General features: G+C 71.0%; 1 protein-coding gene across 1 annotated transcript in view; it reads left to right on the plus strand.

The window, feature by feature from the left end:
* Window positions 1-25,432, plus strand: part of Plxna1 (plexin A1) — a 50,109-nt gene that overhangs the window by 14,571 nt on the left and 10,106 nt on the right. Inside the window, 20 exon segments of the mRNA XM_048356345.1 lie at window positions 6,527-6,667; window positions 7,210-7,310; window positions 7,599-7,722; window positions 7,856-8,009; window positions 8,540-8,639; window positions 9,499-9,613; window positions 13,739-13,939; window positions 15,055-15,151; window positions 15,562-15,755; window positions 15,844-15,995; window positions 16,181-16,301; window positions 16,549-16,685; window positions 17,709-17,876; window positions 17,965-18,058; window positions 18,191-18,430; window positions 18,509-18,652; window positions 18,783-19,017; window positions 20,906-21,048; window positions 22,340-22,596; window positions 22,930-22,996. Coding sequence (XP_048212302.1) covers window positions 6,527-6,667; window positions 7,210-7,310; window positions 7,599-7,722; window positions 7,856-8,009; window positions 8,540-8,639; window positions 9,499-9,613; window positions 13,739-13,939; window positions 15,055-15,151; window positions 15,562-15,755; window positions 15,844-15,995; window positions 16,181-16,301; window positions 16,549-16,685; window positions 17,709-17,876; window positions 17,965-18,058; window positions 18,191-18,430; window positions 18,509-18,652; window positions 18,783-19,017; window positions 20,906-21,048; window positions 22,340-22,596; window positions 22,930-22,996 — 2,985 coding nt within the window.

Raw genomic sequence — 25,432 nt, forward strand, 5'->3', positions numbered from 1 at the left:
CAGTGTACACGGTGATCAGGGTGTCCCAGTGTACACGGCGATCAGGGTGTCCCAGTGTACACGGTGCCCAGGGTGTCCCAGTGTACACGGTGCCCAGGGTGTCCCAGTGTACACAGCGATCAGGGTGTCCCAGTGTACACGGTGCTCAGGGTGTCCCAGTGTACACAGCGATCAGGGTGTCCCAGTGTACACGGTGCTCAGGGTGTCCCAGTTTACACGGTGCCCAGGGTGTCCCAGTGTACATGGCACTCAGGGTGTCCCAGTGTACACGGCGCCCAGGGTGTCCCAGTGCACACGGTGCCCAGGGTGTCCCAGTGTACACAGCGATCAGGGTGTCCCAGTGTACACGGTGATCAGGGTGTCCCAGTGTACACGGCGATCAGGGTGTCCCAGTGTACACGGTGCCCAGGGTGTCCCAGTGTACACGGTGCCCAGGGTGTCCCAGTGTACACGGTGCCCAGGGTGTCCCAGTGTACACAGCGATCAGGGTGTCCCAGTGTACACGGTGCTCAGGGTGTCCCAGTGTACACAGCGATCAGGGTGTCCCAGTGTACACGGTGCTCAGGGTGTCCCAGTGTACATGGCACTCAGGGTGTCCCAGTGTACACGGTGCCCAGGGTGTCCCAGTGTACACGGTGCCCAGGGTGTCCCAGTGTACACAGCGATCAGGGTGTCCCAGTGTACACGGTGCTCAGGGTGTCCCAGTGTACACAGCGATCAGGGTGTCCCAGTGTACACGGTGCCCAGGGTGTCCCAGTGTACACGGTGATCAGGGTGTCCCAGTGTACACGGCGATCAGGGTGTCCCAGTGTACACGGTGCCCAGGGTGTCCCAGTGTACACGGTGCCCAGGGTGTCCCAGTGTACACAGCGATCAGGGTGTCCCAGTGTACACGGTGCTCAGGGTGTCCCAGTGTACACAGCGATCAGGGTGTCCCAGTGTACACGGTGCTCAGGGTGTCCCAGTGTACACAGCGATCAGGGTGTCCCAGTGTACACGGCACTCAGGGTGTCCCAGTGTACACGGTGCCCAGGGTGTCCCAGTGTACACGGTGCCCAGGGTGTCCCAGTGTACACGGTGCCCAGGGTGTCCCAGTGTACACGGTGCTCAGGGTGTCCCAGTGTACACGGTGCTCAGGGTGTCCCAGTGTACACGGTGCTCAGGGTGTCCCAGTGCACACGGTGCTCAGGGTGTCCCAGTGTACACGGTGCTCAGGGTGTCCCAGTGTACACGGTGCTCAGGGTGTCCCAGTGCACACGGTGCCCTGGGTGTCCCAGTTTACACAGTGCCCAGGGTGTCCCAGTGTACACGGTGCCCAGGGTGTCCCAGTGTACACGGTGCCCAGGGTGTCCCAGTGTACACGGTGCTCAGGGTGTCCCAGTGTACACGGTGCCCAGGGTGTCCCAGTGTACACAGCGATCAGGGTGTCCCAGTGTACACGGTGCTCAGGGTGTCCCAGTGTACACAGCGATCAGGGTGTCCCAGTGTACACGGCACTCAGGGTGTCCCAGTGTACACGGTGCTCAGGGTGTCCCAGTGTACACGGTGCCCAGGGTGTCCCAGTGTACACGGTGCCCAGGGTGTCCCAGCGTACACGGCGCCCAGGGTGTCCCAGCGTACACGGCGCCCAGGGTGTCCCAGCGTACACGGCGCCCAGGGTGTCCCAGTGTACACGGTGCTCAGGGTGTCCCAGTGTACACGGTGCTCAGGGTGTCCCAGTGTACACGGCGCTCAGGGTGTCCCAGTGTACACGGTGCCCAGGGTGTCCCAGTGTACACGGCGCTCAGGGTGTCCCAGTGTACACGGTGCCCAGGGTGTCCTAGTGTATGTTGGGAATCAAACAGCATGGTGTCCTGACTTGGCCAGGTCCTCAGATGTACCCTGCTCATCACTGTCCTTGTCTGCACACTGTGGGGGCTGCTCTTTTGGGGCTCTGTGGAACTTAGGGGAGCTGCAGAGGTCTGGCTCAGGTGGCCATGAAGCAGATGGGGGGTGGGAGGAGCCACGGGGCCTCTCCAGTGCCAGTTTGAAGTGAGCCCATCCACGGTGTGCCCTGGGAGCCTGCCCCACGCCCCGGGTCCTGGTTAGTGCTGGCTGGTCCGTGCGGGGTCCCCCGACACAGTGGCCTGGCCCTGTGGCCGTGTTCTGCCCCGCTGCGGAGTTTTCGCCTGGGGGTCTCGTTCTCGGTGGCCTCCAAACCAAAGCCCCCTTTCCTGGAGTACATGAGCTCCCGACTCCTGAACAACTCTGCAAGTTGGCTGTTGGCAGCCGAGACCAAGGGTGCAGAAGGAACTGCAGGGGCGGCTGGCCTTCCTCCCCGCCTCTGTCCCTCCCGGTCCCCTGCCCCCCACCCCCCAGCTCCAGGCCTACGGAACCGCCACGGGCCCCTGCAGGCCGCTGTAACTCCCCAGTGCTGCGGGGAGGAGAGCACGGGGGGCTCTTCCAGCCCTAGAACGCGGGGTGGACCCCGCCCAGCAGGAAAGGGGTGAGCACGGCCGCCCCGGGGGAGTGGCGGGGCCCCCACGGCTGTGCTGCCCTCGGCGATCGCCTCCGCCGGGCCGCAGGTGGCCGCAGGCAGACGGAGCCTCCTGCCGCTCCCCGGCCTGTCCCTTAAGCCCTGCCGTGTCCCCAGCCCCCCCCACGCAGGGAGGGCGTTGGAGCGCGGCCCTGGCTGCGGGCTCTCCCGCCCAGGTCAGGCCAAGCCAGGCAGCCCCCGCCTCTGGGCACGGGGCGCGTGCCGACCTTGGCACACCGCCTGGCCGGCCCAGACGTCTTCCTCCACGCCCGCCCGCCCTCTGCGGGAGAATGGGCCCTTTGTCGGCTCTCGGCGGGATGGACAGCTGACCCGGCCGGGCTGTCAGCTGCCTGCTTGCGCAGCAGGGGTCGCGGAGCCGGCCGCCTCCACGCTCGCCTGGGCTCGGGGCTCGTCCACAGGCCCCGCCGGGCCCGGCCTCGCACGTGGCCGCGCCTGCTCGCCACCTTCGGCACGGGCCTTGGCCGCTCTGTGCCCTGGCGCCCCGCGCAGGGGGCTCCGTCGCGTCGGCTCCGACTCCCCCGTGACCCCCCAGTGGCCGGGCCCTCGAGGGCCGGGGCGGCCTGGGCTTCTGCGTCTCCCGGGCTGGGGTGGGTGGGGGTCCAGGACCTCGCACAGGCTGGGGCCGAGTCCAGGGAGGCTGGGTGGGGGCGGCTCTGAGGGGCTCCCCAGCATGGGGCCCGTCACCTCAGAAGTGGGGTCCAGGCCTGCTGCAGGTGGGAGTCCCTGGGGTCCTGGGGGAGGGCGCAGGCTGAGCGGGGCCTGGCGGCCCGGGGGGGAGGTGGGGAGGGCCGCGGGCCACGCGTCCCTCTGCCGGCGCCCACAGCTGCCTCCAGGTGGGTGGCCCTCGCGCGGACAGCTGTGGCCCCGCCGGCCGGCCCGCCGCCGCCCTGGCCCTCTGCCCGCCCTGCCGTCTGGGTCTCTGAGCCCCCGCCCTCCGACCGGGGCTGACTCCCTCCCACCGTGGGGCCCAAAAGCTGCCGCCGAGGGTCCCGGGCTGCGGGCCTCAGTTTACCACCCGTGAAGTCAGTGACGATGGCTGAGCCTTGACGGCCCTCGGGCCTACGGCATCCTGAGGCCCGTCGTCCCGGCCCCCCGCCCACACGCGCACGCGGAGGCCCCGCCACGCACGCGTCCTCACGGTGCCCCGCGTGTGCCGCCCAGGGCCCCCGGGACCTCACCACACGCACACGCGAGGACCCTGTCACGTGTGCGCGTGGATGTCATCATACGCGTGCGAACGCAGGGCCACACGCGTGTGCACCGTCATCACACGCACGCGCACCCGTGACTCCACGGCATGGGCTTGCGGGAACCCCATCACGTGCTCACACAGGAAACCCGCCTCCCACGCACACGCGCCCCATCGTGTGCGTGTTTGTGCAGTGGCCCCGGGCATGTGCTCCCCGGGACCTCGCCGCGTGTGTGCGGGTGGGGGTGTCATCCCCCGGGGACCTCGTACGCGTGGCGCACGGTTTCTGGGGAGCCAGGGCTGTGGCTTCTCAGCACCTGAGCCCCCCGACCTGGCGGGGCGCCGCCAGCCCTGCTCTCCGGTCTCAGATGGGGTCAGGGTTGCCCCCGGCCGGGCCCCGCCTGCGCAGGGAGGGCGGGGGGGGGGGGCCGGCCCCTCGGGCAGGTGGATGGCAGCTGTGCACACCAGCCCCTGCTGCAGCTGTCCGTGCCACCTGTCCCGTCACGGGGGGGAGGGGAGGGCCGCGGGGGAGGGCAGGGTGTGCGGCACCGGGCAGTGCTGCCCACCGCCCCGCCTGGGCTCGGCTTAGCGCCTGCTCTGCCGGCCTTGGAGCTGCCCCGCCCCGCCTGGGGAGGGGGAGGGAGGGCCGGCTGGGCCGGGCCGGGGCCAGGGCTGCTGGTAGGGCTGGGAAGGCGGGCCCCACTCCTGCCCGGCCCTGTGGCGGCCTCGGGTGACCCTGTGCTCTGGGCCCGGCCTGGGGGGGCAGGGGAGGGGCTTTAGGCCCGGCACAGGCTGGATGGGGTCTCGTGTGGGAGGCTGGCGTCTGGAGCGCTGTGTCCCCTGTCCTGTTCCACACCAGGCTGTGTCCCGCTTCTACTCTCTGGTACCTGTCCCAGGCTGGTCTGACCTCTTTCAGAACGTTTGTGGGGGATGGCTGGCTGCCGTTCTATTTCCCAAGAATGACAGTCATTTGGGAAACTGAGGCAGAAAACGCTTTAACACCACACATGGGTGCCACAGGTGGGATAAGTCTGCGTCAGGCTTGAACCTAGGCACCGTGGGTCCAGTCTGCTCCTGGCCTGGGTCATGTCTAGGCCTGGGTCTGCCTAGGCCCGAGTCCCTTCTAGGCCTGGGTGCCATCTAGGCCCGAGTCCTGTCAAGGCTTGAGTCCCATCTAGACCTGGTTCCCAACCAGATCTGGGTCCCGCCAAGGCCTGGGTCCCCCTGAGGCCTGGGTCCCCTCGAGGCCTGGGTCCCCCCGAGGCCTGGGTCCCCCCGAGGCCTGGGTCCCCCCGAGGCCTGGGTCCCCCCGAGGCCTGGGTCCCCCCAAGGCCTGGGTCCCTCCAAGGCCTGGGTCCCTCGGGCCTGGGTCCCCCCGAGGCCTGGGTCCCCCCGAGGCCTGGGTCCCCCCGAGGTCTGGGTCCCCTCGAGGCCTGGGTCCCTCGGGCCTGGGTCCCCCCGAGGCCTGGGTCCCCCCGAGGTCTGGGTCCCTCGGGCCTGGGTCCCCCCGAGGCCTGGGTCCCCCCGAGGCCTGGGTCCCCCCGAGGCCTGGGTCCATCGAGGCCTCTGTCCCGTCGAGGCCTGGGTCCCCCCGAGGCCTGGGTCCCCCCGAGGTCTGGGTCCCCCCGAGGCCTGGGTCCCCCCGAGGCCTGGGTCCCCTCGAGGCCTGGGTCCCCTCGAGGCCTGGGTCCCGGCGGGCTGCAGCTGACCCAGCTTCTGTGATGGGTCCCGCCAGTCCCTGGGCCGGAGGCGGAGGCACGCAGCCGGCCCCCTTGCCCCTCCGTGCTCTTCAGGCTGAGCCGCCACCCCCACTCTGGCCGCAGGGCAGGACTGGGTGGCCGTGATGGGCAGCTGGGAGCAAGACTGAGTGTGTCCTAGTCCCCGAGCAGGGGTGGGGCGGCTGGGCTCCCTCCCTGGCTCTGAGACCCCCCCCTTCCAGAGCCCGTGAGCCAGGGCGTGGGCAGCCCCTGCCGGCCGGCGTCCCGGCCGGGCACCGCCGGGCACCCGCCCCTGCCCAGCGCTTCCCAGTCTGGTTTGACTTAGGCGGCTCGGTGGGGAGGCAGCTGAGCGGATGTGGGGGGGCCCCCTCTCAGGAATGCGGCCCCCCTCCACAGCCAGCAGGCTCTTGGCTGCACACACGGCGCCCCACCCCGCTGGCCCCGCGCCCAGCCCGCGCTGGGATGGGGCTTCTGCCTGGCTCTGCGGCCCCCTGGCCTGCCCTGTCCGGTGTCCTGGGGCACAAAGGAGGGCCCTGTGCGGAGCCCGGGCCTGGGGAGGACGCGGGGATGGAGAGGCGGGCCACGGGGGCGGGGCCGGCCCCACCCCACGCCCTGGGGACCCTCCCCGGGCCCAGCGCGGCTGCGCAGACGCACCCCGGAGCCCCCTGGGTCTCTCGGTTAATTAAATACACTTGCTTGGTAAAAGCAACTAAAAATACTTGGGGCGCCAAAGCTGGGGAGAAGAGCAGGCTGAGGATGGCCTGGCGCGTGGTATCGGGCGTTCCCGCGCCTGCCGTCTTCCCGCTGGGGTGGGCCTCGCCCGGGCGGGGCTGGCCTGGCCGCCCCGTCTCACGTACCCGGTCCCTTCCTCGGCTGCCCCGGGCCCCCCTTCCCTGCAGCCTCCGGGCCTCCACCCCCGGCCCAGCCTGCGCACCCCGCTCTGTACTGGGGGAGAACGCGGGCGCGGGGCCCCTCAGGCCGGGCCGGGCGAGGGGGCGAGGGGGCGGGGCGGGAAGGGCCGGGAGCGCCCCGGCCTCCGCAGGGGTGTGGGCGCGCTCCTAAAGAGCCTCCGCCTCGCCACAGCTCCTGCTGGACCCCAACAGCCCCGGGGGCCGGCCGGCCCTGGCCTACGAGAGCGTGGTGGTCCAGGAGGGCAGCCCCGTCCTGCGCGACCTCGTCCTCAGCCCTGACCACCAGTACCTGTACGCCATGACGGAAAAGCAGGTGGGTGCGCGGGCCGCCGGGCGGGGCAGGCGGCCTGGGGGAGGACACGGGCGTGCAGGGGGCTGGGGGCGGGCACGGCGGTCCCCCCTCCCCGGGTGACTCTGCTTGAACCTGAACGGGGCAGGAAGGCGCCGGGCTGCTGGGGCCCGCGGGGGGCCCGGGCCGCCCTGGCCGGCGTGGTCTGTGGGCTCTCGGTCCCGGCCTCGCCCGCTTGGAACCGGCCTCCATCCGACCTGTGGCGGGCGGGGAGGGTGGCGGGCGGGCTCGCGTCTGGAGAAGCTGGCCCTGCTGCCCTCGGGCTCGCGCTGCTTCTCTATCCGCGTAGTGAGTTCTGTTCCCGGGCCTTGCGGTGTCTGGGGCGCCGGGCCGGGGAGGTCAGCAAGCCCTCCTGCCCCTCGGGCGTGGGTGGGCGGCCCGCCGCCTGCGGGGCCTCCGGGGCCCACGGGGCCCGGCCAGGTCAGGCGCACTGCCTGTCCCGGGCGCCCCTGGCGTGGGGGTCAAGGGGGGCCGGGGTCCCTGACGCCCTGCCCGCCCCTCCGCAGGTGACGCGGGTGCCGGTGGAGAGCTGCGTGCAGTACACGTCCTGCGAGCTGTGCCTGGGGTCTCGGGACCCGCACTGCGGCTGGTGTGTCCTGCATAGTGTGTGAGTAGCGGCGGTGGCGGGGCCGGGGGGGGGGGGGGCAGGTGAGGGCGTGCGGGGGGGGGGCGAGGGGGGGCAGGGGGGGCAGGTGAGGGCGTGCGGGGGGGGGGGGCGAGGGGGGGGGGCGGGGGGGGGGTGTGGGCTGGCCCCAGCCCAGGAGCGCACCAACGGTGCCCGGGCCCTCGGGCCTGCGCTGGGTCTCAGTGCCTGCCGGCCAGGGTGGAGGAGGCTGGGGGGGGGGGGGTCGCCCGGCCCTGGCCCAGCCTCGCCCCCCCCCCCCCCCGCCCGTAGCTGCTCGCGGAAGGACGCCTGTGAGCGGGCGGACGAGCCCCAGCGCTTCGCCTCCAGCCTGCTGCAGTGCGTGCGGCTGGCTGTGCAGCCGCGCAACGTGTCTGTCACCATGTCGCAGGTGCCGGTGAGTGTGGCCGCAGGCGGGCGGGCCGGTGGGGCGGGCGGGCGAGTCGTGGGCCGGGCGGGCGGGGCAGTCCTGGGCGGGGGAGTCCTGGGCGGGGCGCCACCCCTCACGCCGCCTCGCCTGCCTGGCCCAGCTCGTGCTGCAGGCCTGGAACGTGCCCGACCTCTCGGCCGGGGTCAACTGCTCCTTCGAGGACTTCACGGAGTCCGAGGGCATCCTCCAGGACGGCCGCATCCACTGCCGCTCGCCCTCCGCCCAGGAGGTGGCGCCCATCACCAGGGGCCAGGGTGAGTGGGCCTGGGGGCCGGGGGGGGCAGGCTGCAGAGCTGAGGGTCAGGGGTGAAGGGGGGACCTGGAGGGCAGAGCCCCCCTGCCCCCCCCCAGCCGCCCTGCGCAGGGGCCGTGCGCCCCCCGCCTCCTCCTCCTGACCCGGAAGCAGCCGGCGTCCGGAGCGTGGGGTCTTGGGCTGTGGCGCGGCCCCCCCTCCCCCCCTGCCTCCTCCTGACCCGGAAGCAGCCGGCGTCCGGAGCGTGGGGTCGTGGGCCGTGGCGTGCGGCCCCCCCTCCCCCCCTGCCTCCTCCTGACCCGGAAGCAGCCGGCGTCCGGAGCGTGGGGTCTTGGGCTGTGGCGCGGCCCCCCCTCCCCCCCTGCCTCCTCCTGACCCGGAAGCAGCCGGCGTCCGGAGCGTGGGGTCTTGGGCTGTGGCGCGGCCCCCCCTCCCCCCCTGCCTCCTCCTGACCCGGAAGCAGCCGGCGTCCGGAGCGTGGGGTCGTGGGCCGTGGCGTGCGGCCCCCCGACCTGCCCGTGCCGCCCGCAGGGGACCAGCGCGTGGTGAAGCTCTACCTGAAGTCCAAGGAGACGGGCAAGAAGTTCGCGGCCGTCGACTTTGTCTTCTACAACTGCAGCGTCCACCAGGCGTGAGTGTGCCCCCCGCGGCCCCCCTTCTGCCGTGGGTGCCTCCAGCCGGGCCAGGAGGAGCGAGGGGCGGCGGGGAGACCAGGCGGGGGGGGGGGGCGGAGGAAGGGGGGCTGGGGCCGGGCCCGGGCGTCCTCAGAGCCTGCGTGGAGCGCGCCGCGGGGCTGAGGCCCCCCGGGGTGGGTGCCAGAGCCCGGGCAGCTGCAGGGCCGGGTGGGGCCGGCTGCCGGCGTGGCCGCCGAGGGGTGCCGGTCGCCGGGGTGGCTGGGGGTCTCTGAGTACCAGAGTGGGGCAGGCGCTCAGGGCGGGGACAGGCGGTCCTGCCGGGGCCCGGCCCACGCGGTGCCCACTGCCCTTGAGCCCGGCTGCGGCTGGGCCACGGGCCGTCCAGGTGTCTGGTTCCTCCTGGAGCCCTGAGGCTCGGGTCCACCCTACCTCGCTGCCTTGGCCGTGAGCACCCTCGGGGTCGGAGGCCTGACAGAGGCAGAGTTCTGCCTGGCTCTGCGAGGCCCCCCCTCCAGGGCCCCCCTCCAGGGGCGGTGCCATGGCCGGTCCCTTTGCCCGGCCCGGGGGGCTGGGCTCGGGTGGGGGCCCGTCGGCCGCGGCGCTGGGCCGTTCCGTGGGAGCCACCTGCCGTTGAACTTACACGCGAGCGTGTCAGGACAAGGGAGCGTGAGACACGGCCTCTCCCGTGTGCCGGCTCGTTTCCACGCTCGGGGTCCCCGCGGCGGCCGGCGCCGGGTCAGAGCTGTAGAGCAAGGGGCAGCGGGGGGGGGGGGGGAGGGCACGGGGGCCGGTGAGAGGAGCTGCGGGGGGCCGGGGAGGGCCGCCCTCCTCACGCGCGGCCCGCCCTCCCTGCAGCTGCCTGGCGTGCGTCAACGGCTCCTTCCCCTGCCACTGGTGCAAGTACCGCCACGTGTGCACCAACAACGCCGCCGACTGCGCCTTTCTGGAGGGCCGCGTCAACGTTTCCGAGGTACGTGTGGGCGGGGCCCAGGGCCAGAGGCCAAGGGGCACCTGGCACCTGTCCGGTGGGTGGAGCGCCCGAGTGTCCCGTGCCCGGGAAGTGGGAGGCGCCGCCACCAGGTCCCGCCCCAGAGCCGGGGCGGTGGGGGCCCGAGGTGGGGGCCGCCTGGCTGGGTGGCGCGAGGGCGGGGCCCGGGCCTCGGAGGCCGGCGGGAACTGGCGCAGGGCGGGTGGGCTCTGGCTTTCTCTGAAGTGCTGCGTGGTAATTGCTAGTAATTAGGTAGTAATTATTTTGAAGCCCAGGCCAGGCAGACTGTGTTTATGAGCAGCAGGCTGCTCTTCCTAGAACCGCGGTTCTCGGCGTCAGGACGGGCCGGGCCCTGCTCGGATGGGCAGCCGAGCCACGCCCGGCAGGCTCCCCGGGCGGGGCCGCCACGCCGGTGTGGGGTGCCAGGAGAGGCGGCCTGTAGCTTGGAGGAGCCCCGTGGGCTGAGGCTCCTGAGGAGGGGTTTTCTGGAGCCGTGGGAGCCGGGGCTGGCATTTTCCTGGGAGACGGGCCAGGCTCCCGTCTGCAGGCGGCCCCGCAAGACCCCAGGTTCTGAACTGTCCCACTTGCGGGCCCCTGGGACGGCCGAGTCCCCGGCAGGGACCGCCAGCAGACCTCGGTGGCTCTGGGTCCCTGGCTGTGAGGAAGTGGCTGGTGACGACCGGCTTCAGCACAAGCCACCGGCTTCTGATCAGCAAAGCCTTGGCTTTGTGGTTTGTTTTTTTCCCTTCTCTCTTTTCCCCTCAGGACTTTATACTTGCTGAGCAAGCCTTCTACCGCTTGAGCCCTGGCTCATATGTTCAGTTTCTCAAATTGATTACATCCACTTTACTTCACCCATTCTCCTCTATTACTGGATCGGAACTCAGGACTTGGTGCTTCCTTGGCTTTCCTGCCTGATTGCTCGGCTGGTGCTTTGCCACTTGAGCCACGCTGTTAAACCTGTTTCCTGCTGGTTGTTTTGTACTCTCGTGGACTTTGAGTGCCTAGGTTCTGGTCTCGAGCCTTGAACCTCTGCGTCTCAGCCTTTTGAGTAGCTGGCATTACAGGTGTGAGCTACTAGAACTGGCTCACCTTGCTTTTGGAGCACCATATACTGTTACTGTTGTTGGGGTTTTTTGTTTGTTTTTGGTTGGTCACGGGGTTTGAACTCAGGGCTTGGGTGCGGTTCCTGAGGTTTTTTGCTCAAGGATGATGCTCACTCTGAGCTACAGCTCCACTTCATTTTCTGGTGATTAATGGGAGACTTTCCTGCCCGGGCTGGCTTTGAACTGCAGTCCTCAGATCTCAGCCTCCTGAGTAGCTGGGATGACAGGCGTCAGACACCAGCACCTGACACCATTTACTTTTTGGGAGGCAGGTTTTCGGTGACGTTGGGGATTGGGACGTAGCAGATGACGGTGATTCAGACATGGCCGGCGATGGCGTGGGACGGGCTGAGCGCTTCTCCGTGCCGTGTGCTGCACTCACGGGAATCCAATTCCTTTTATTTTTTGACCATTGTTGAAACTTAACAAGTGCATGGATAAGGCAGGCCCACTGTACAGGGGCAGCCTTCCAGATTGTGACTCGATGGGTAGAGCAACGCGTTTTGGGCCGTGTGATGGAAGTGCTAACCCGGGTCAGGAAGGGCTTCATTCCCTCCGCCGTTTTCCAGACGTGAGCCAGTGCCTCTAGGAGGCCCGGGCCCCTGCGGCCGTCCCCAGTCATGAGCGGGGTCCCAGCCCGGGCCCCTGCGGCCGTCCCCGACGCGAGCCGGGTCCCAGGGCCTCCAGGCCTGGCACCGTGCCCTCACGCCCCCTCAGTGACGGCCGTCGTCACAGCCTTCCCCAGGGCCCTGCCGCCTTTTCCTGGGTGCTTGCTGGAGACAAGGACACTGTCGGGCCTTCCTCCTGTTGGGTTGCAGAACGCAGAGGTGGGAGGTGCCCCGTGGTATGGAGAGGAGACCGGAGGCAGGCGGGAGCGGGGTGTGGCGGCAGCCGGGAGGTCCCAGCCCGACAGCCCGCCTGGTGTGGTAGAGCTGGGTGCGGGTTAGCACAGTGCTTGGGGGGTGGAAGGCAGGAGCTGACCGGCAGGACGGCCTTCCATCTGTGTGTTGGGGGGCTGCTGGGCCCTGGGGGACCTCACCCTGCAGGAGTCCGCTCCCCACCTCCAGCCGGCGGGGAGGAGGCCCCAGTCCCCGGGACCTCCGGGCCTTGCCGTCTCCCCTGGGGGCTCCGGCGACCCCTGGTCTCCTGTGGGGCCGCCTGGCTCAGGTGCCAGGAGGGAAGCTTCCTCGCCTACGCTGCTCCTGGAGGCTGAGGGCAGGTGGGGTTTGGACCCTGAAGGACTCAGTGCCAAGCCCATCCTGTTCTTCACATGGCACCTGAGGTGCTGGGGCCATACTGGTCCCCGTCATGAGACATTCCAGGCTGGGACTTGGGGTGCAGCCACCGGGCAGCTATCAAATAGCTATTGCTAGGGATATGGCCAGTGCCCCATCTCCAGGGCTAGGGCTGGAGCACGCCTCAGTGCTGTTCCCCTGCCTGGGCCCCGGCCAGTGGACGGAGGGCGCACGTTCCTAGTGAGTGGTCAGCTCGCTTAGGCCAAACCTCAGTGAGCGGTCAGCTTGCTTAGACGGCCATGAGGTGAGCAGTCAGCTCGCTTAGACGGCCCTGCGGTGAGTGGTCAGCTCGCTTAGACCCTCAGTGAGTGGTCAGCTCGCTTAGACGGCCCTGTGGGGAGCGGTCAGCTCGCTTAGACGGCCCTGCGGGGAGCGGTCAGCTCGCTTAGACGGCCCTGCGGGGAGCGGTCAGCTCGCTTAGACGGCCCTGCGGGGAGCGGTCAGCTCGCTTAGACGTGGTCAGCTCGCTTAGACGGCCCTGCGGGGAGCGGTCAGCTCGCTTAGACGTGGTCAGCTCGCTTAGACGTGGTCAGCTCGCTTAGACGGCCCTGCGGGGAGCGGTCAGCTCGCTTAGACGTGGTCAGCTCGCTTAGACGTGGTCAGCTCGCTTAGACGTGGTCAGCTCGCTTAGACGGCCCTGCGGGGAGCGGTCAGCTCGCTTAGACGTGGTCAGCTCGCTTAGACGGCCCTGCGGGGAGCGGTCAGCTCGCTTAGACGTGGTCAGCTTGCTTAGACGGCCCTGCGGGGAGCGGTCAGCTCGCTTAGACGTGGTCAGCTCGCTTAGACGGCCCTGCGGGGAGCGGTCAGCTCGCTTAGACGGCCCTGCGGGGAGCGGTCAGCTCGCTTAGACGTGGTCAGCTCGCTTAGACGGCCCTGCGGGGAGCGGTCAGCTCGCTTAGACGTGGTCAGCTCGCTTAGACGTGGTCAGCTCGCTTAGACGGCCCTGCGGGGAGCGGTCAGCTCGCTTAGACGTGGTCAGCTCGCTTAGACGTGGTCAGCTCGCTTAGACGTGGTCAGCTCGCTTAGACGGCCCTGCGGGGAGCGGTCAGCTCGCTTAGACGTGGTCAGCTCGCTTAGACGGCCCTGCGGGGAGCGGTCAGCTCGCTTAGACGTGGTCAGCTTGCTTAGACGGCCCTGCGGGGAGCGGTCAGCTCGCTTAGACGTGGTCAGCTCGCTTAGACGGCCCTGCGGGGAGCGGTCAGCTCGCTTCGACGGCCGCTCCAGCCTGCCCCCTAGAGGCCCTGGGGACTGGCTCGGGGTCTACGGCCCCGTGAGGCCCGGGGCCCCCAGAGCTGTCGGGGATCCCGGCCCGTTGTCAGCCGCCCTATTTAAAGCGGCCCCCGGGGCTTCTCCAGCGGTGCTGCAAGGAAGCGGGTCCTTGCGTCAGTTATTGTTGCAGCGCGCGGCCCCGGGGGCCCCGGCTGTTTTTCTGCCGGCTCCAGCTATTTATAAATGCTCCCCAGGTCCCCAGCTGAGAGCGCGGCTCCAGCACCCCACGCGGGGCTGCTGCCTCGAGGGCCTGCGCAGCTGCAGGCCAGATGGGGCTCCGGGGTCCTAGGACCTGGCGCCGAGGCGGGCGGCCGGGCCGGGCGTGGGGCCTCGCCGGCGGGGCAGGGCGTCCATCGCCCGCGGCCCTCGGCGCCCGTGAGGACGGCGCCGGCGAGCCGGGTGGTGCCCCACGCTCACTCGAAGCCTTGTTGCCCCAGGACTGCCCCCAGATCCTGCCCTCCACGCAGATCTACGTGCCGGTGGGCGTGGTGAAGCCCATCACCCTGGCCGCCCGCAACCTGCCGCAGCCGCAGTCGGGCCAGCGAGGGTACGAGTGCCTCTTCCACATCCCGGGCAACCCGGCCCGCGTGACCGCCCTGCGCTTCAACAGCTCCAGCCTGCAGTGCCAGAACTCCTCGGTGAGGCGGGCGGGCGGGGCTGGGGCGCGTGCGCGGGAGGGCGGGGCGGGGCTGGGGCGCACGCGCATGCGCGGGAGGGCGGGGCGGGGCTGGGGCGCATGCGCGTGGGCTCCCCGCGGAACTCCTCGGTGAGGCGGGAGGGCGGGGCTGGGGCGCATGCGCGTGGGCTCCCCACGGAACCCCCGGGCGGGGCTCGGGGCGCACCTCCTGCTCCGTGCGCACAGGCACAGCCTGGACCCGCCACCTCCGCACTCCCCAGGTTAGGACCGTGGGGGGGCGCGGCCTGGAGCGGGCCGGGCTGGCGCTTGCAGCCCTCCGGGCTTCCCGCGGACGTGGGCACGGTCGAAGGGCCCCGGCTCAGCCAGCAGCACGGGGCGTCTCCGCGCGGGGCCGGGTGGTCGGGAAGAGGCCCGGCCCCACGCTGTGCCCTGGCCCGGCCCGCTGAGCTTCCCCACTGGCTCGGGGGCGGGGAGGTCCCTGAGCCGGGCTGGGCCCTCACTGAGCGGGAGGCGGCCCTCGGGAAGGGGCTCCTAATCCGCCTTTTGGCTGACCGGGGGCCTGGTGAGGCGGGTTGAGAGCGGCCCCTCGCTGCCCGGGGGCCACGCCGTCTCCGCCGCGCCCCTGCCGCTCCCGGCCCGAGCGCCCCTCTAGGTCCGTGTTTAGCGGGGGGGAGGGGGGTGGAGAGCAGGGAATTTCTCAGATAAAATGACATGGATTGTTGGGCTGCCCTTGAGGACGCCAGGCTTGCTCCCTCCAGCCCAGGGGGTGGGGGGGGGGGACGGACAGGGGTCCCCAACTCCAGAATGTGGGACAGAGCTGGAGCCCCAGGCGCCGCCTCCGGAGGCGTGGCGACCGAGCCCAGCCCGCCCCGGGGGACGCCGCAGTTCGGCACCGTGGAGGTGCTGGGTTTCGAGGATCCCCACTGCTGTCCAGGGGCTGCTGGGTCCCAGAAAGGCTGAGACTGTCTCCCAGCAGGTCCCTCAGGAGGGGCCTGCCTGGCTGCTAGAGGGTGCGGGTCTCTGTGACGGGTGGGCAGGGCCCGGCCAGGTGTGGGAACACAGGGGCAGTGCCGGCTGCCTGGGGGGCGGGCGCTGACTGCGGTGCTGCGCCCACAGTACTCCTACGAAGGGAACGACGTCAGCGACCTGCCCGTGAACCTGTCCGTGGTGTGGAATGGTAACTTCGTCATCGACAACCCCCAGAACATCCAGGGTGAGTGGCGGGCCGGGGGGCGGGGTGCCCCGGGACATCCAGGGTGAGTGGGGGGGCGGGGTGCCCCAGGACACCCAGGGTGAGTGGGGGGGCGGGGTGCCCCAGGACATCCAGGGTGAGTGGTGGGCCGGGGGGCGGGGTGCCCCGGGACACCCAGGGTGAGTGGCGGGCCGGGGGGCGGGGTGCCCCAGGACATCCAGGGTGAGTGGGGGGGCGGGGTGCCCAGGGACATCCAGGGTGAGTGGGGGGGCGGGGTGCCCCGGGACACCCAGGGTGAGTGGCGGGCCGGGGGGCGGGGTGCCCCGGGACATCCAGGGTGAGTGGGGGGGCGGGGTGCCCCGGGACACCCAGGGTGAGTGGGGGGCAGGGTGCTCGGGGTGGGCGCCTGGCTGACCAGGCCTCCCCCGCAGCCCACCTCTACAAGTGCCCCGCCCTGCGCCAGAGCTGTGGCCTCTGCCTCAAGGCCGACCCGCGCTTCGAGTGCGGCTGGTGCGTGGCCGAGCGCCGCTGTTCCCTGCGCCCCCACTGCCCGGCCGAGGCGCCCGCCGCCTGGATGCACGCCCGCCACGGCAACAGTCGCTGCGCGGACCCCAAGATCCTCAAGGTAGGCCCGGGGGCCGAGCCCGGCCCGCCCCGGCCCCGCGGTGCGGTGCACGGGCTGGGGGCCGGTGCCAGACTCTGCCTTCCCCCAGCTCTTCCCCGAGACCGGCCCTCGCCAGGGAGGGACCAAGCTCACCATCACCGGGGAGAACCTGGGCCTGCGGTTCGAGGACGTGCGCCTGGGCGTGCGCGTGGGCAAGGTGCTGTGCAGCCCCGTGGAGAGCCAGTACATCAGCGCCGAGCAGTGAGTGCGCCGCGGGGACGGGGGGGCACGGGGGGGGCAGGGGGGGCACGGGGGGGCGCGGGGGGGGCGGGGGGGCAGGGGCGCGGCCCTGTGGCGTGGAGAGCCAGTCCACCGGGCTCAGGACCGGGCAGCCGGGCTGGCGGAGGGCCGGGCTGGCGGCAGCTGCTGAGGCCCCCTGCCCGCAGGATCGTGTGTGAGATCGGGGACGCCAGCACGGTGCGGGCCCACGACGCCCTGGTGGAGGTGTGTGTGCGCGACTGCTCGCCCCACTACCGGGCCCTGTCACCCAAGCGCTTCACGTTCGTGGTAAGTGCCGCCCCGCTCCCTGCTCACCAAAGGAGGTGGTTGGGGGGCTGGGGATCCCCGAGGCCCACCGCCCTCCCCGCTCGGGGTTCCCCACGCGAGGTGCCGGGGCCGGCTCCGGGCTCCCGTGTCGCCTTCGCCTCGCCCTTGGCTGTCCGGGCACCCGGGGCGAGAGCCTGAGCCCCGGGACTCCCATCCGGGAGCACCGCCGTGGGGACGGTCTTCCCGGTAACGGGTCTGTCTTCCGCAGACACCGACCTTCTACCGCGTGAGCCCCTCGCGCGGGCCCCTGTCGGGGGGCACCTGGATCGGCATCGAGGGCAGCCACCTCAACGCGGGCAGCGACGTGGCCGTGTCCATCGGGGGCCGGCCTTGCTCCTTCTCCTGGTACGCGGCGCAGGGGCCGGCGGGCCGCACCCCCCCTGCCCGCCGGTGGTCGGATCGGGGCGATCCCTGGCTGTGTCCCCTTCCGTTGCCCGGGTAACGGGGATGGAGAGCCAGGCGGGGGTGATCACTATGGAAACTCAAGAGGCAGAGGTTACCATGGAGACGGGGGCTGCCTCCAGAGTAGAAAGGAGCAGGGCGGGGCCTGTCGTCCAGGGTGGGCACAGCCTGCACCCCTGGGGGATGGGGGGTGGGACTCCCTTGGGAACAAAATAAGAAGTGGTTTTTTTTTTTTTTTTTTTAAGAGAAAACAGGCATCTTAACAAAAGCCTTGAGGCCTGAAGTGGATAATTTTAGATTAGGGAGATAATGGAACGGCCCTTTAAATATTTCCCTGTGGTAATTACCCCTTATCAGCGCGATCATTGGTATCTGCAGCTGAGCCAGGCCCGCGGCTCCGGCGCCCCGGCTGCCGGCAGGGAGCGGCAGGACAGAGTTTGGGAGTGGGTGCTGGCTGCCGGCTGCCGTCACGGTGACCTGCGACCCCGTGCCCCAGTCCAGCCCGTCCTGGCTCGCCCTGCAGGGGACGGGCTGCCTCCCCCGGGGGGCTACGGGTGAGCTGCCCAGCCCTGCAGGGACACGGGGCATGGGCTGCCTCCCCCGGGACTACAGGCACGGCTGACTTACTGCGGGCCTGGCGCTGGGGAGGAGGCAGGCGGGTCACAGTCCTGGTCAGGACCTGGCGGGGAGCGAGGTGAAGCAGGGCCTTTCCTGCTCTGAGGCGGAGCCCGTGAGGAAAGCAGCCTGAGGGTGGAGGCCCCGTTGGGGGCATAGGGAAGAGGCCCACATGCCAGGCCCGGTCCAGGGGCCGGAGGCAGCCTGGGCCAAGGACAGGGTAGAAGCTTCGAGCACAAGTCGCTACCTCGAGGCAGAGGGTGCCGTGTGTGGTTCTAGGGCTCGCTGTGGAGCCCCCTGCACGGCGGGCGCGAGCCCCCGGGGACGCCCCTCACCTGTGCCCGCCCCCAGGAGGAACTCCCGGGAGATCCGCTGCCTGACGCCGCCAGGGCAGAGCCCGGGCAGCGCCCCCATCGTCATCAACATCAACCGCGCCCAGCTCACCAACCCCGAGGTGAAGTACAACTACACCGAGGACCCCACCATTCTGAGGATCGACCCCGAGTGGAGCATCAACAGGTGCGTGCGGGGGGGGGGGGGGGGGGCGCCGCCTTGGGAAAGCCCTGCCGGCCGGGCGGGGGCTGACCTCCCACGCCTCCGTCTCCAGCGGAGGGACCCTCCTGACGGTCACCGGCACCAATCTGGCCACCGTCCGCGAGCCCCGCATCCGGGCCAAGTACGGAGGTGTTGAGCGGGAGAATGTGAGTCCATGCCCCGCCCCGGCCTCGCCCTCCCAGGGGGGAGGGGGGAGGAAGGTGCGCGGCCATCCCCCGGCGGGGCGGCGGGCTCTGTCTCCGGGGCTGGCCAGCCCAGCATCCTGCCGCCTGCCGCAGAGCTGCATGGTGTACAACGACACCACCATGGTGTGCCGGGCCCCGTCGGTGGACAACCCCACGCGCAGCCCGCCGGAGCTGGGGGAGCGGCCCGACGAGCTGGGCTTCGTCATGGACAACGTGCGCGCCCTGCTGGTGCTCAACTCCTCCTCCTTCCTCTACTACCCGGACCCCGTGCTGGAGCCCCTCAGCCCCACCGGCCTCCTGGAGCTCAAGCCCAGCTCTCCCCTCATCCTCAAGGTAGGGCCCGGCCGGCGGCGGGGGGCGGGGGGGGGGGAGCCCTGGACCGGCTCCTGCCTCACGCCCACCCCTGTGCAGGGCCGGAACCTCCTGCCACCGGCCCCAGGCAACTCACGGCTCAACTACACGGTGCTCATCGGCTCCACGCCGTGCGCCCTCACGGTGTCGGAGACGCAGCTGCTGTGCGAGTCGCCCAACCTCACGGGACAGCACAAGGTCACGGTGCGTGCCGGCCCCCCTCGCCGGGGAGCGGGGCCCCGCTCCCCGCCCGCCTCTCCCGCCCCGGTGCCCGCGTCCCCCCGCCGCCCAGAGCCCACGAGCTCCGCGTGACGGCCCACCCCCCGCCTGGCAGGTGCGCGCGGGCGGCTTCGAGTTCTCCCCGGGAATGCTGCAGATGTACTCGGACAGCCTGCTGACGCTGCCCGCCATCGTGGGCATCGGCGGGGGCGGGGGCCTCCTGCTGCTGGTCATCGTGGCCGTGCTGATCGCCTACAAGCGCAAGTCCCGCGACGCGGACCGCACCCTCAAGCGGCTGCAGCTCCAGATGGACAACCTGGAGTCCCGCGTGGCCCTGGAGTGCAAGGAAGGTGAGCTGGGGGGCGGGGTCAGCGCCGGCTCAGCTTCCTGTTTCCCAGTGCACCTTGGCGACCAGGCCTGCAGGAGCGTGCAGGAGTGGGTGGCCTCACGCGCACAGCCCGGCTCGGCGGGAGACCAGCACGGGCCGCCGGACTCCCCTCTGCGGGATGTGCGGCGGCCCACGTCCCTGGCTGACACGCCACGGAGCAGGCTCCGTGGTAGCTCTGCCCACGTGCCCTGCCCGTGTGGCCAGGGCACCCGCAGTGTGGATAGAGGACTCCAGCCAGGCCGGGCTTGCCCGAGAAAGCGTAGGTCTGTCTGCACCCTGGGGCCCCTGGGCACACGGGTCTGGGCTTGGGCTGGCACGGCCCGCCTGCATCAGGCTGCCTGTCGTCCTACGGTGCGTGTGTGTCTGCACCTAGGGTGTGGTGGCGGACATTAGCTCCGGCCTTCTGCTGGGTCCCTGGTGTTTGGCCAGGGCAGTTCTCGATGTGGCTGGTGCCATCTCCCATGACTGGCTCTGGTGCTCCACGGGTATGTGGGAGTCCCCGGGCTCCTCCCCTCCCTTCTTGGGCATGCTGGGCCCTTTGGGGATGCCATGGTGGATGGGTTCGGCTGCTTCAGTGGCCAGTTGTTGGTACTCTGAGGCCATAGTGGGCCCCCGCCTCCCCGTTCCTGGGCCTCTGCAGCCCCAGCCTGAAGAGGAGAGACCCCACGGGCAGGTGGAGAGAGGGTCCGGAGGCCGGGCCGGAGCCGGCGGGCCATGGGCTGGAGCGCTGAGCAGCGAGAGGCCCCGTGCGGTGTGGCCAGACGCCAGGCCCCCCCCTCGTCTGCTCGGTATCCCAGAGGGCCACGTGCTCAGGGTTGCACGCCAGTTCCTAACACCCGGCCCGTGGCCCAACTGGGAAGGAATCTTCTAGACCCCCGTTTTTGCCCTGAGGGCTGAGGGCCAGGCAGGAGTTGGGCACACGGCCAAGCCTGCGGAGGCAGGTGGCCTAGGACAGACGGACAGAGGCCGGGGTGGCCACTGCCAGGGCAGGGCGGCTGCTGGACTTGGGTGCGGCCGGCAGCAGTGGACGGCGGTCGTGGGCGTCACACCGTTTCCTCTGGTGGGTGTGCCGTGCCTTGGGCCGGGCCTGCGTTCCCGTGGCCCTGCCCCGCCGGGCGCCTCTTGGAGCCTCCGCAGACAAGGCTGTTGGGAGGCAGACGGCCACAGCCCTGAGAGGCGCAGGTGTTCAGAGCGCCTTGGGGACGCCAGCCGCAGTTGGGCACTTACAGACGGTGACAGCCGAGGGCCTGGGGCGGGGGGCGGGGGGCGAGCCAGGTGCCCTGCGGGCTGCACCTGGTTTAGGAGCTCTGTGGTCTGCTGCGGTCACCATGTCCCCCAGCCCTGGACAGACCCAGGGCCCGGCGCACTGCCCACCCGCTCCGTGGCAGCCCAGGTGGGTCAGAAGGCAGGCTAGTGCTCGGGGATGGCGGGGGGCACAGTGTGGGGGTGGCCTTGGGAGGTGAGGGGCGCAGCACATAGGAGCCCACAGAGGGCATCCCCAGGCCGCTGCAGAAGCCACGCCTCGCGGCGTCCCGTGGGGCCTGCCGCCCGAGAGAGAGGAGTCGACTGCGGGGTCGAGGGCCCAGGCGGGCCGGGACAGGTGTCTGTGGGGGCTGGGAGCCCAGGGACCCCCCGAGGCTGTTGGTCTCGGCGCTGTGGTGGGGGGCCGGCCCCGCACCCCCTCTGTTCCCATCTCGATCCGTGCACGTCAGGAGGGAACGTGGAGGCACCAGGAAGCACAGTGGCTGCCGCTCCAGAGACCAGGACCAGAAGGGCGAGGCTTCGGCCTCGGCAGGCAGCGGGGGAGCCGGGTGAGGCAGCGTCTTGACCTGGGCCCCCCCTGTCCGCAGCCTTTGCAGAGCTGCAGACAGACATCCACGAGCTGACCAGCGACCTGGACGGCGCGGGCATCCCGTTCCTGGACTACCGCACGTACGCCATGCGCGTGCTCTTCCCCGGGATCGAGGACCACCCTGTGCTGAAGGAGATGGAGGTGCGCGCCTGCAGAGGGCGGGGGGCCCCCGGGACCCCGGGGAGCCTGCAGAGGGCGGGGGGCCCCCGGGACCCCGGGGAGCCTGCAGAGGGCGGGGGGCCCTCGGGACCCCGGGGAGCCTGCAGAGGGCGGGGGGCCCTCGGGACCCCGGGGAGCCTGCAGAGGGGCGGGGGGGCCCTCAGGACCCCGGGGAGCCTGCAGAGGGCGGGGGGCCTCAGGACCCCGGGGAGCCTGCAGAGGGCGGGGGGCCTCAGGACCCCGCGGACAGTGCTGGCAGCAGACCCGGGCGGGGCAGCGGGGGCCTGCCCGCTCCCCCCCACGCCCACAAGCCGGCCTCACCACCTCCAGCCTGGCTTCCTAGCCCTTCCTGGGCAGCCTGGCCCGGGCCCGGCCTCTTCTGGAGGTTCTGGGTGCCGAGGTTTCCAGGACGTCACTGTTGGGCATGCGGGGGGTGAGGTGCTCTGCTGGACCTCAGCATCCGCCGTGCCCGGGCTCTTGACGGTGAGCCTCCCGGGGACGCGGGCGCCCAGGAGCCCCGGCCCAGGGCCTCCCAGAGACGTAGGAGCCCCGGCCCAGGGCCACCCGGGGACGCGGGCGCCCAGGAGCCCCGGCCCAGGGCCTCCCGGAGACGCGGGCGCCCAGGAGCTCCGGCCCAGGGCTGCAGGGCCTCGCTGTGGGGGCCCAATACGCGGGCCTAGCCACAGACAGCCCAGCCTCAGCAGGCCGCACTGCCCTCTGCTGCCTGGTGCACTTGCTGCCTCTGCCGCAGGAAGTCCCCTGGGGCCTGGGTGGCGTGCCGGCTGCAGCTGGACCCCTGGACTGCCGTGAGCTCTTCTCAGTGCCTCTCTGTCCCCTGACGGTGCATGGTGGCGCACAGCCTCCGTGTGTCACGCAGGACCCTCCTGTGTGTGCGCGTGCGCTGTGTCCATCCTGTGGACTTGGGTCACTCCAGCTGTGACTGTTTCCCGGTCCCGCTCCCGTTTGCGGGAGGGTAGTGTCGTGTGGGTCATTGTTGTAAAGCTGAGCGCGCTGAGCGGCCCGGGCTTTCTCTGGGCGGCCAGAGGTCCCGACGCCCAGGCCACAGGGCGGCCTTCAGCCCCGATGGCGCTGGGCCGCTCAGCCCCACTTGCGTCCTGGGGGCGCTGCTCTGGCTTCCAGGACTCGAGTGTTCCCCTGGGAACTGAGGCGGGGGACTGGCCAAGGCGTCCATGCGGCTGCCCCGCCCCGCACGGCTCCCTCCCCCCCCCCCCCCCCCGCCTCAGCCTGCGGCTGAGCGCTGCTGTGTCCCCAGGTGCAGGCCAACGTGGAGAAGTCCCTGACGCTCTTTGGGCAGCTGCTCACCAAGAAGCACTTCCTGCTGACGTTCATCCGCACGCTGGAGGCGCAGCGCAGCTTCTCCATGCGCGACCGCGGGAACGTGGCCTCGCTCATCATGACGGCCCTGCAGGGGGAGATGGAGTACGCTACCGGGGTGCTCAAGCAGCTGCTGTCGGACCTCATCGAGAAGAACCTGGAGAGCAAGAACCACCCCAAGCTGCTGCTGCGCCGGTGAGCCGGCCGGGGGGCCCGGGGGCCGGGCTGAGGGGGGGGCACGGGGCGAGGCTGGGCCTCCTCTGCACACAGCCCCGCCCGCCGCTGCGGGGCCCCGCGGGGTGCGTGGGGGGCGTCGCTGGGCCCCGGCCGTGGCCCGTGGGTGCCGTCTGGGCCTGCGCTATGGCACTCGGCTCGGGCGAGTGTCAGGTCTTCCGACACGCCCAGGGGCGCTCGATACCACCACCGTGGCGCCTTCCGGGGTGACCTGCGGGGGCGGGGGCCGGGGCTGTGGGCCCGGCGGTGGGGGGACGATGCCATCGGCGGGGTCTGCTGCTCCTCACCCCGTAGCACGGAGTCTGTGGCGGAGAAGATGCTGACCAACTGGTTCACGTTCCTCCTGTACAAGTTCCTCAAGGTAGGCGCTTGCGCGCGGGGGTGGGGAGGGGCAGCGGGCGGCATGGGTCTCAGGGGGCAGTGGGGGGGGCAGCGGGCGGCATGGGTCTCAGGGGGGCAGTGGGGGGGGCAGCGGGCGGCATGGGTCTCAGGGGGCAGTGGGGGGGGCAGCGGGCGGCATGGGTCTCAGGGGGGCAGTGGGGAGGGAGGAGCAGGGGGGCAGTGGGGGGGAGGGGCCGGCGGCATGGGTCTCAGCGGGCCAGTGGGGGGGGAGGGGCAGGCGTCATGGGTCTCAGCAGGGCAGTGGGGGGAGGGGCAGGCGTCATGGGTCTCAGTGGAGCAGTTGGGGGGGAGGGGCAGGTGTCATGGGTCTCAGCAGGGCAGTGGGGGGGGGCAGCGGGCAGCACGGGTCTCGGCTGAAAGCCGTCTAGGGCCAGGCTGTCAGGAGGACCCGGGCCCTGCGTCGCCTCCTCCTCCTCCTCCAGGCAGCCACCAGCAGCAGGCAGTCCTGTCCAGGACAAGTCTGGCCACGAGGCTCGGGCAGGGCAGCACCGCACAGGACTTCCACGGGGCCACAGGGCTTCCCCCGCCCCCTCCTGAGCCCCGGTGGCCGCACCAGCCGTCCTCAGCATGGGAGGGCAGCGGGGCGGGGCGGGGGCCCCGGGCTCTGCTTGGGTGGCACTGTCCACAGCGAGGCGGTCCACACCTCCGAGTGTGGCTGGCTGGCCGGTGGACCGTGCTCCTCCACGCCAGGGCCGTGGGAACGTGCTGGGACGTGTCCAGCAGTGTCGCTGGCCGCCCCTGGGACAGGCATGGCCGCCCCGCTTCCCCCCAGCAGGCTGTGCTGGGCTCTGCCGCGGCTGCAGGGTCGGCTCCGGGTCTGTGCGCCGGGCGGGTCCCCAGGTGGCGAGGGGGGGGGGCGGGGGAGGGGAGGCGGCCCGCCGAGCCCTCGTGCGGCTGGGCGCGGTGCGGGGCGTGCGGTGGGGAGCGGTGTGGGGCGTGCCGCTGGGCGCGGCGCGGGGCGTGCGGCGGGGAGCGGGCGCGGACTCCGCCCCGCGTGGGTCTGCGTCACAGGCGCCCAGCGCGCATCCGCCTGGCCCGTGGATCTCGAGCTCGCGCCGTCCTCGCCCAGCGAGAGCAGGGGCTCTGTCGGGAGGTCCGGGGCCGTCAGGAAGCCACGTGGTCACGGGCGGTGGTGCCACGGGGCTTTCCCGAGGACGTGGCCCGCCTGCCTCAGCCTCCCGGGGTCGTCCCCGCGGCGGCCCGTCCTCTCCGCCGTGCAGTCACCGCCACCGGCTCTACAGCCCAGCTCCGCCCCCGGTAAACGCTAGCACTCCCTCCCAAGCCCCTGGCACCGCCGCCCCCTGCCCGTCCCTCGCCCCCCCGGGGCCTGCTGCGGGTGGGATGGCCCAGTGCGCGTCTACCTGACGGCATCCACGCCGCCGCCGCCGCCACACTCCGTGGCTTCCCTCCCCCGGCCTGGACATTGCAGCCACACGCCGTGCGGCTGACCGGTTCACGAGTTCCAAGCTGCATGTCAGGCCAAGAGGCTCGCTGCGTGTCCCCGTCCCCCTGACCCACGGTGTCCACACCGAGAGGCCCGCTGGGTGTCCCCATCCCCCTGACCCATGGTGTCCACACGGAGAGGCCCGCTGGGTGTCCCCATCCCCCTGACCCATGGTGTCCACACGGAGAGGCCCGCTGGGTGTCCCCATCCCCCTGACCCATGGTGTCCACACGGAGAGGCCCGCTGGGTGTCCCCGTCCCCCTGACCCACGGTGTCCACACCGAGAGGCCCGCTGGGTGTCCCCGTCCCCCTGACCCACGGTGTCCACACCGAGAGGCCCGCTGGGTGTCCCCGTCCCCCTGACCCACGGTGTCCACACCGAGAGGCCCGCTGGGTGTCCCCGTCCCCCTGACCCACGGTGTCCACACCGAGAGGCCCGCTGGGTGTCCCCGTCCCCCTGACCCACGGTGTCCACACCGACAGGCCCGCTGGGTGTCCCCGTCCCCCTGACCCACGGTGTCCACACCGACAGGCCCGCTGGGTGTCCCCGTCCCCCTGACCCACGGTGTCCACACCGACAGGCCCGCTGGGTGTCCCTGTCCTCCTGACACAGGTTTTAAACAGCGATCTTCTTCATTCCTGGCTGTCTTTAGAGACAAAGCTTCATGTCACGTTTTGCACACGTAGCACCACCGATGTGAGTGTAAGGAGGCAGGCCGGCTGCCCACAGTGCCTGGTGGGGTCGCTCGTGCTCAGTCATGTTCTCCCCGTCTCAAACACCTAGAAACAGAGTATTTTTGTTTTGTTTTTTGCCAGCCCTGGAACTTGGACTCAGGGCCTGAGCACCGTCCCTGGCCTGAGCACCGTCCCTGGCTTCTTTTTTCTCAAAGCTAGCACTCTGCCACTTGAGCCACAGCGCCACTTCTGGCCGTTTTCTATCTATGTGGTGCT

Source organism: Perognathus longimembris, chromosome 10, assembly GCF_023159225.1.
Source record: "Perognathus longimembris pacificus isolate PPM17 chromosome 10, ASM2315922v1, whole genome shotgun sequence".
Taxonomy (NCBI): Eukaryota; Metazoa; Chordata; class Mammalia; order Rodentia; family Heteromyidae; genus Perognathus; species Perognathus longimembris.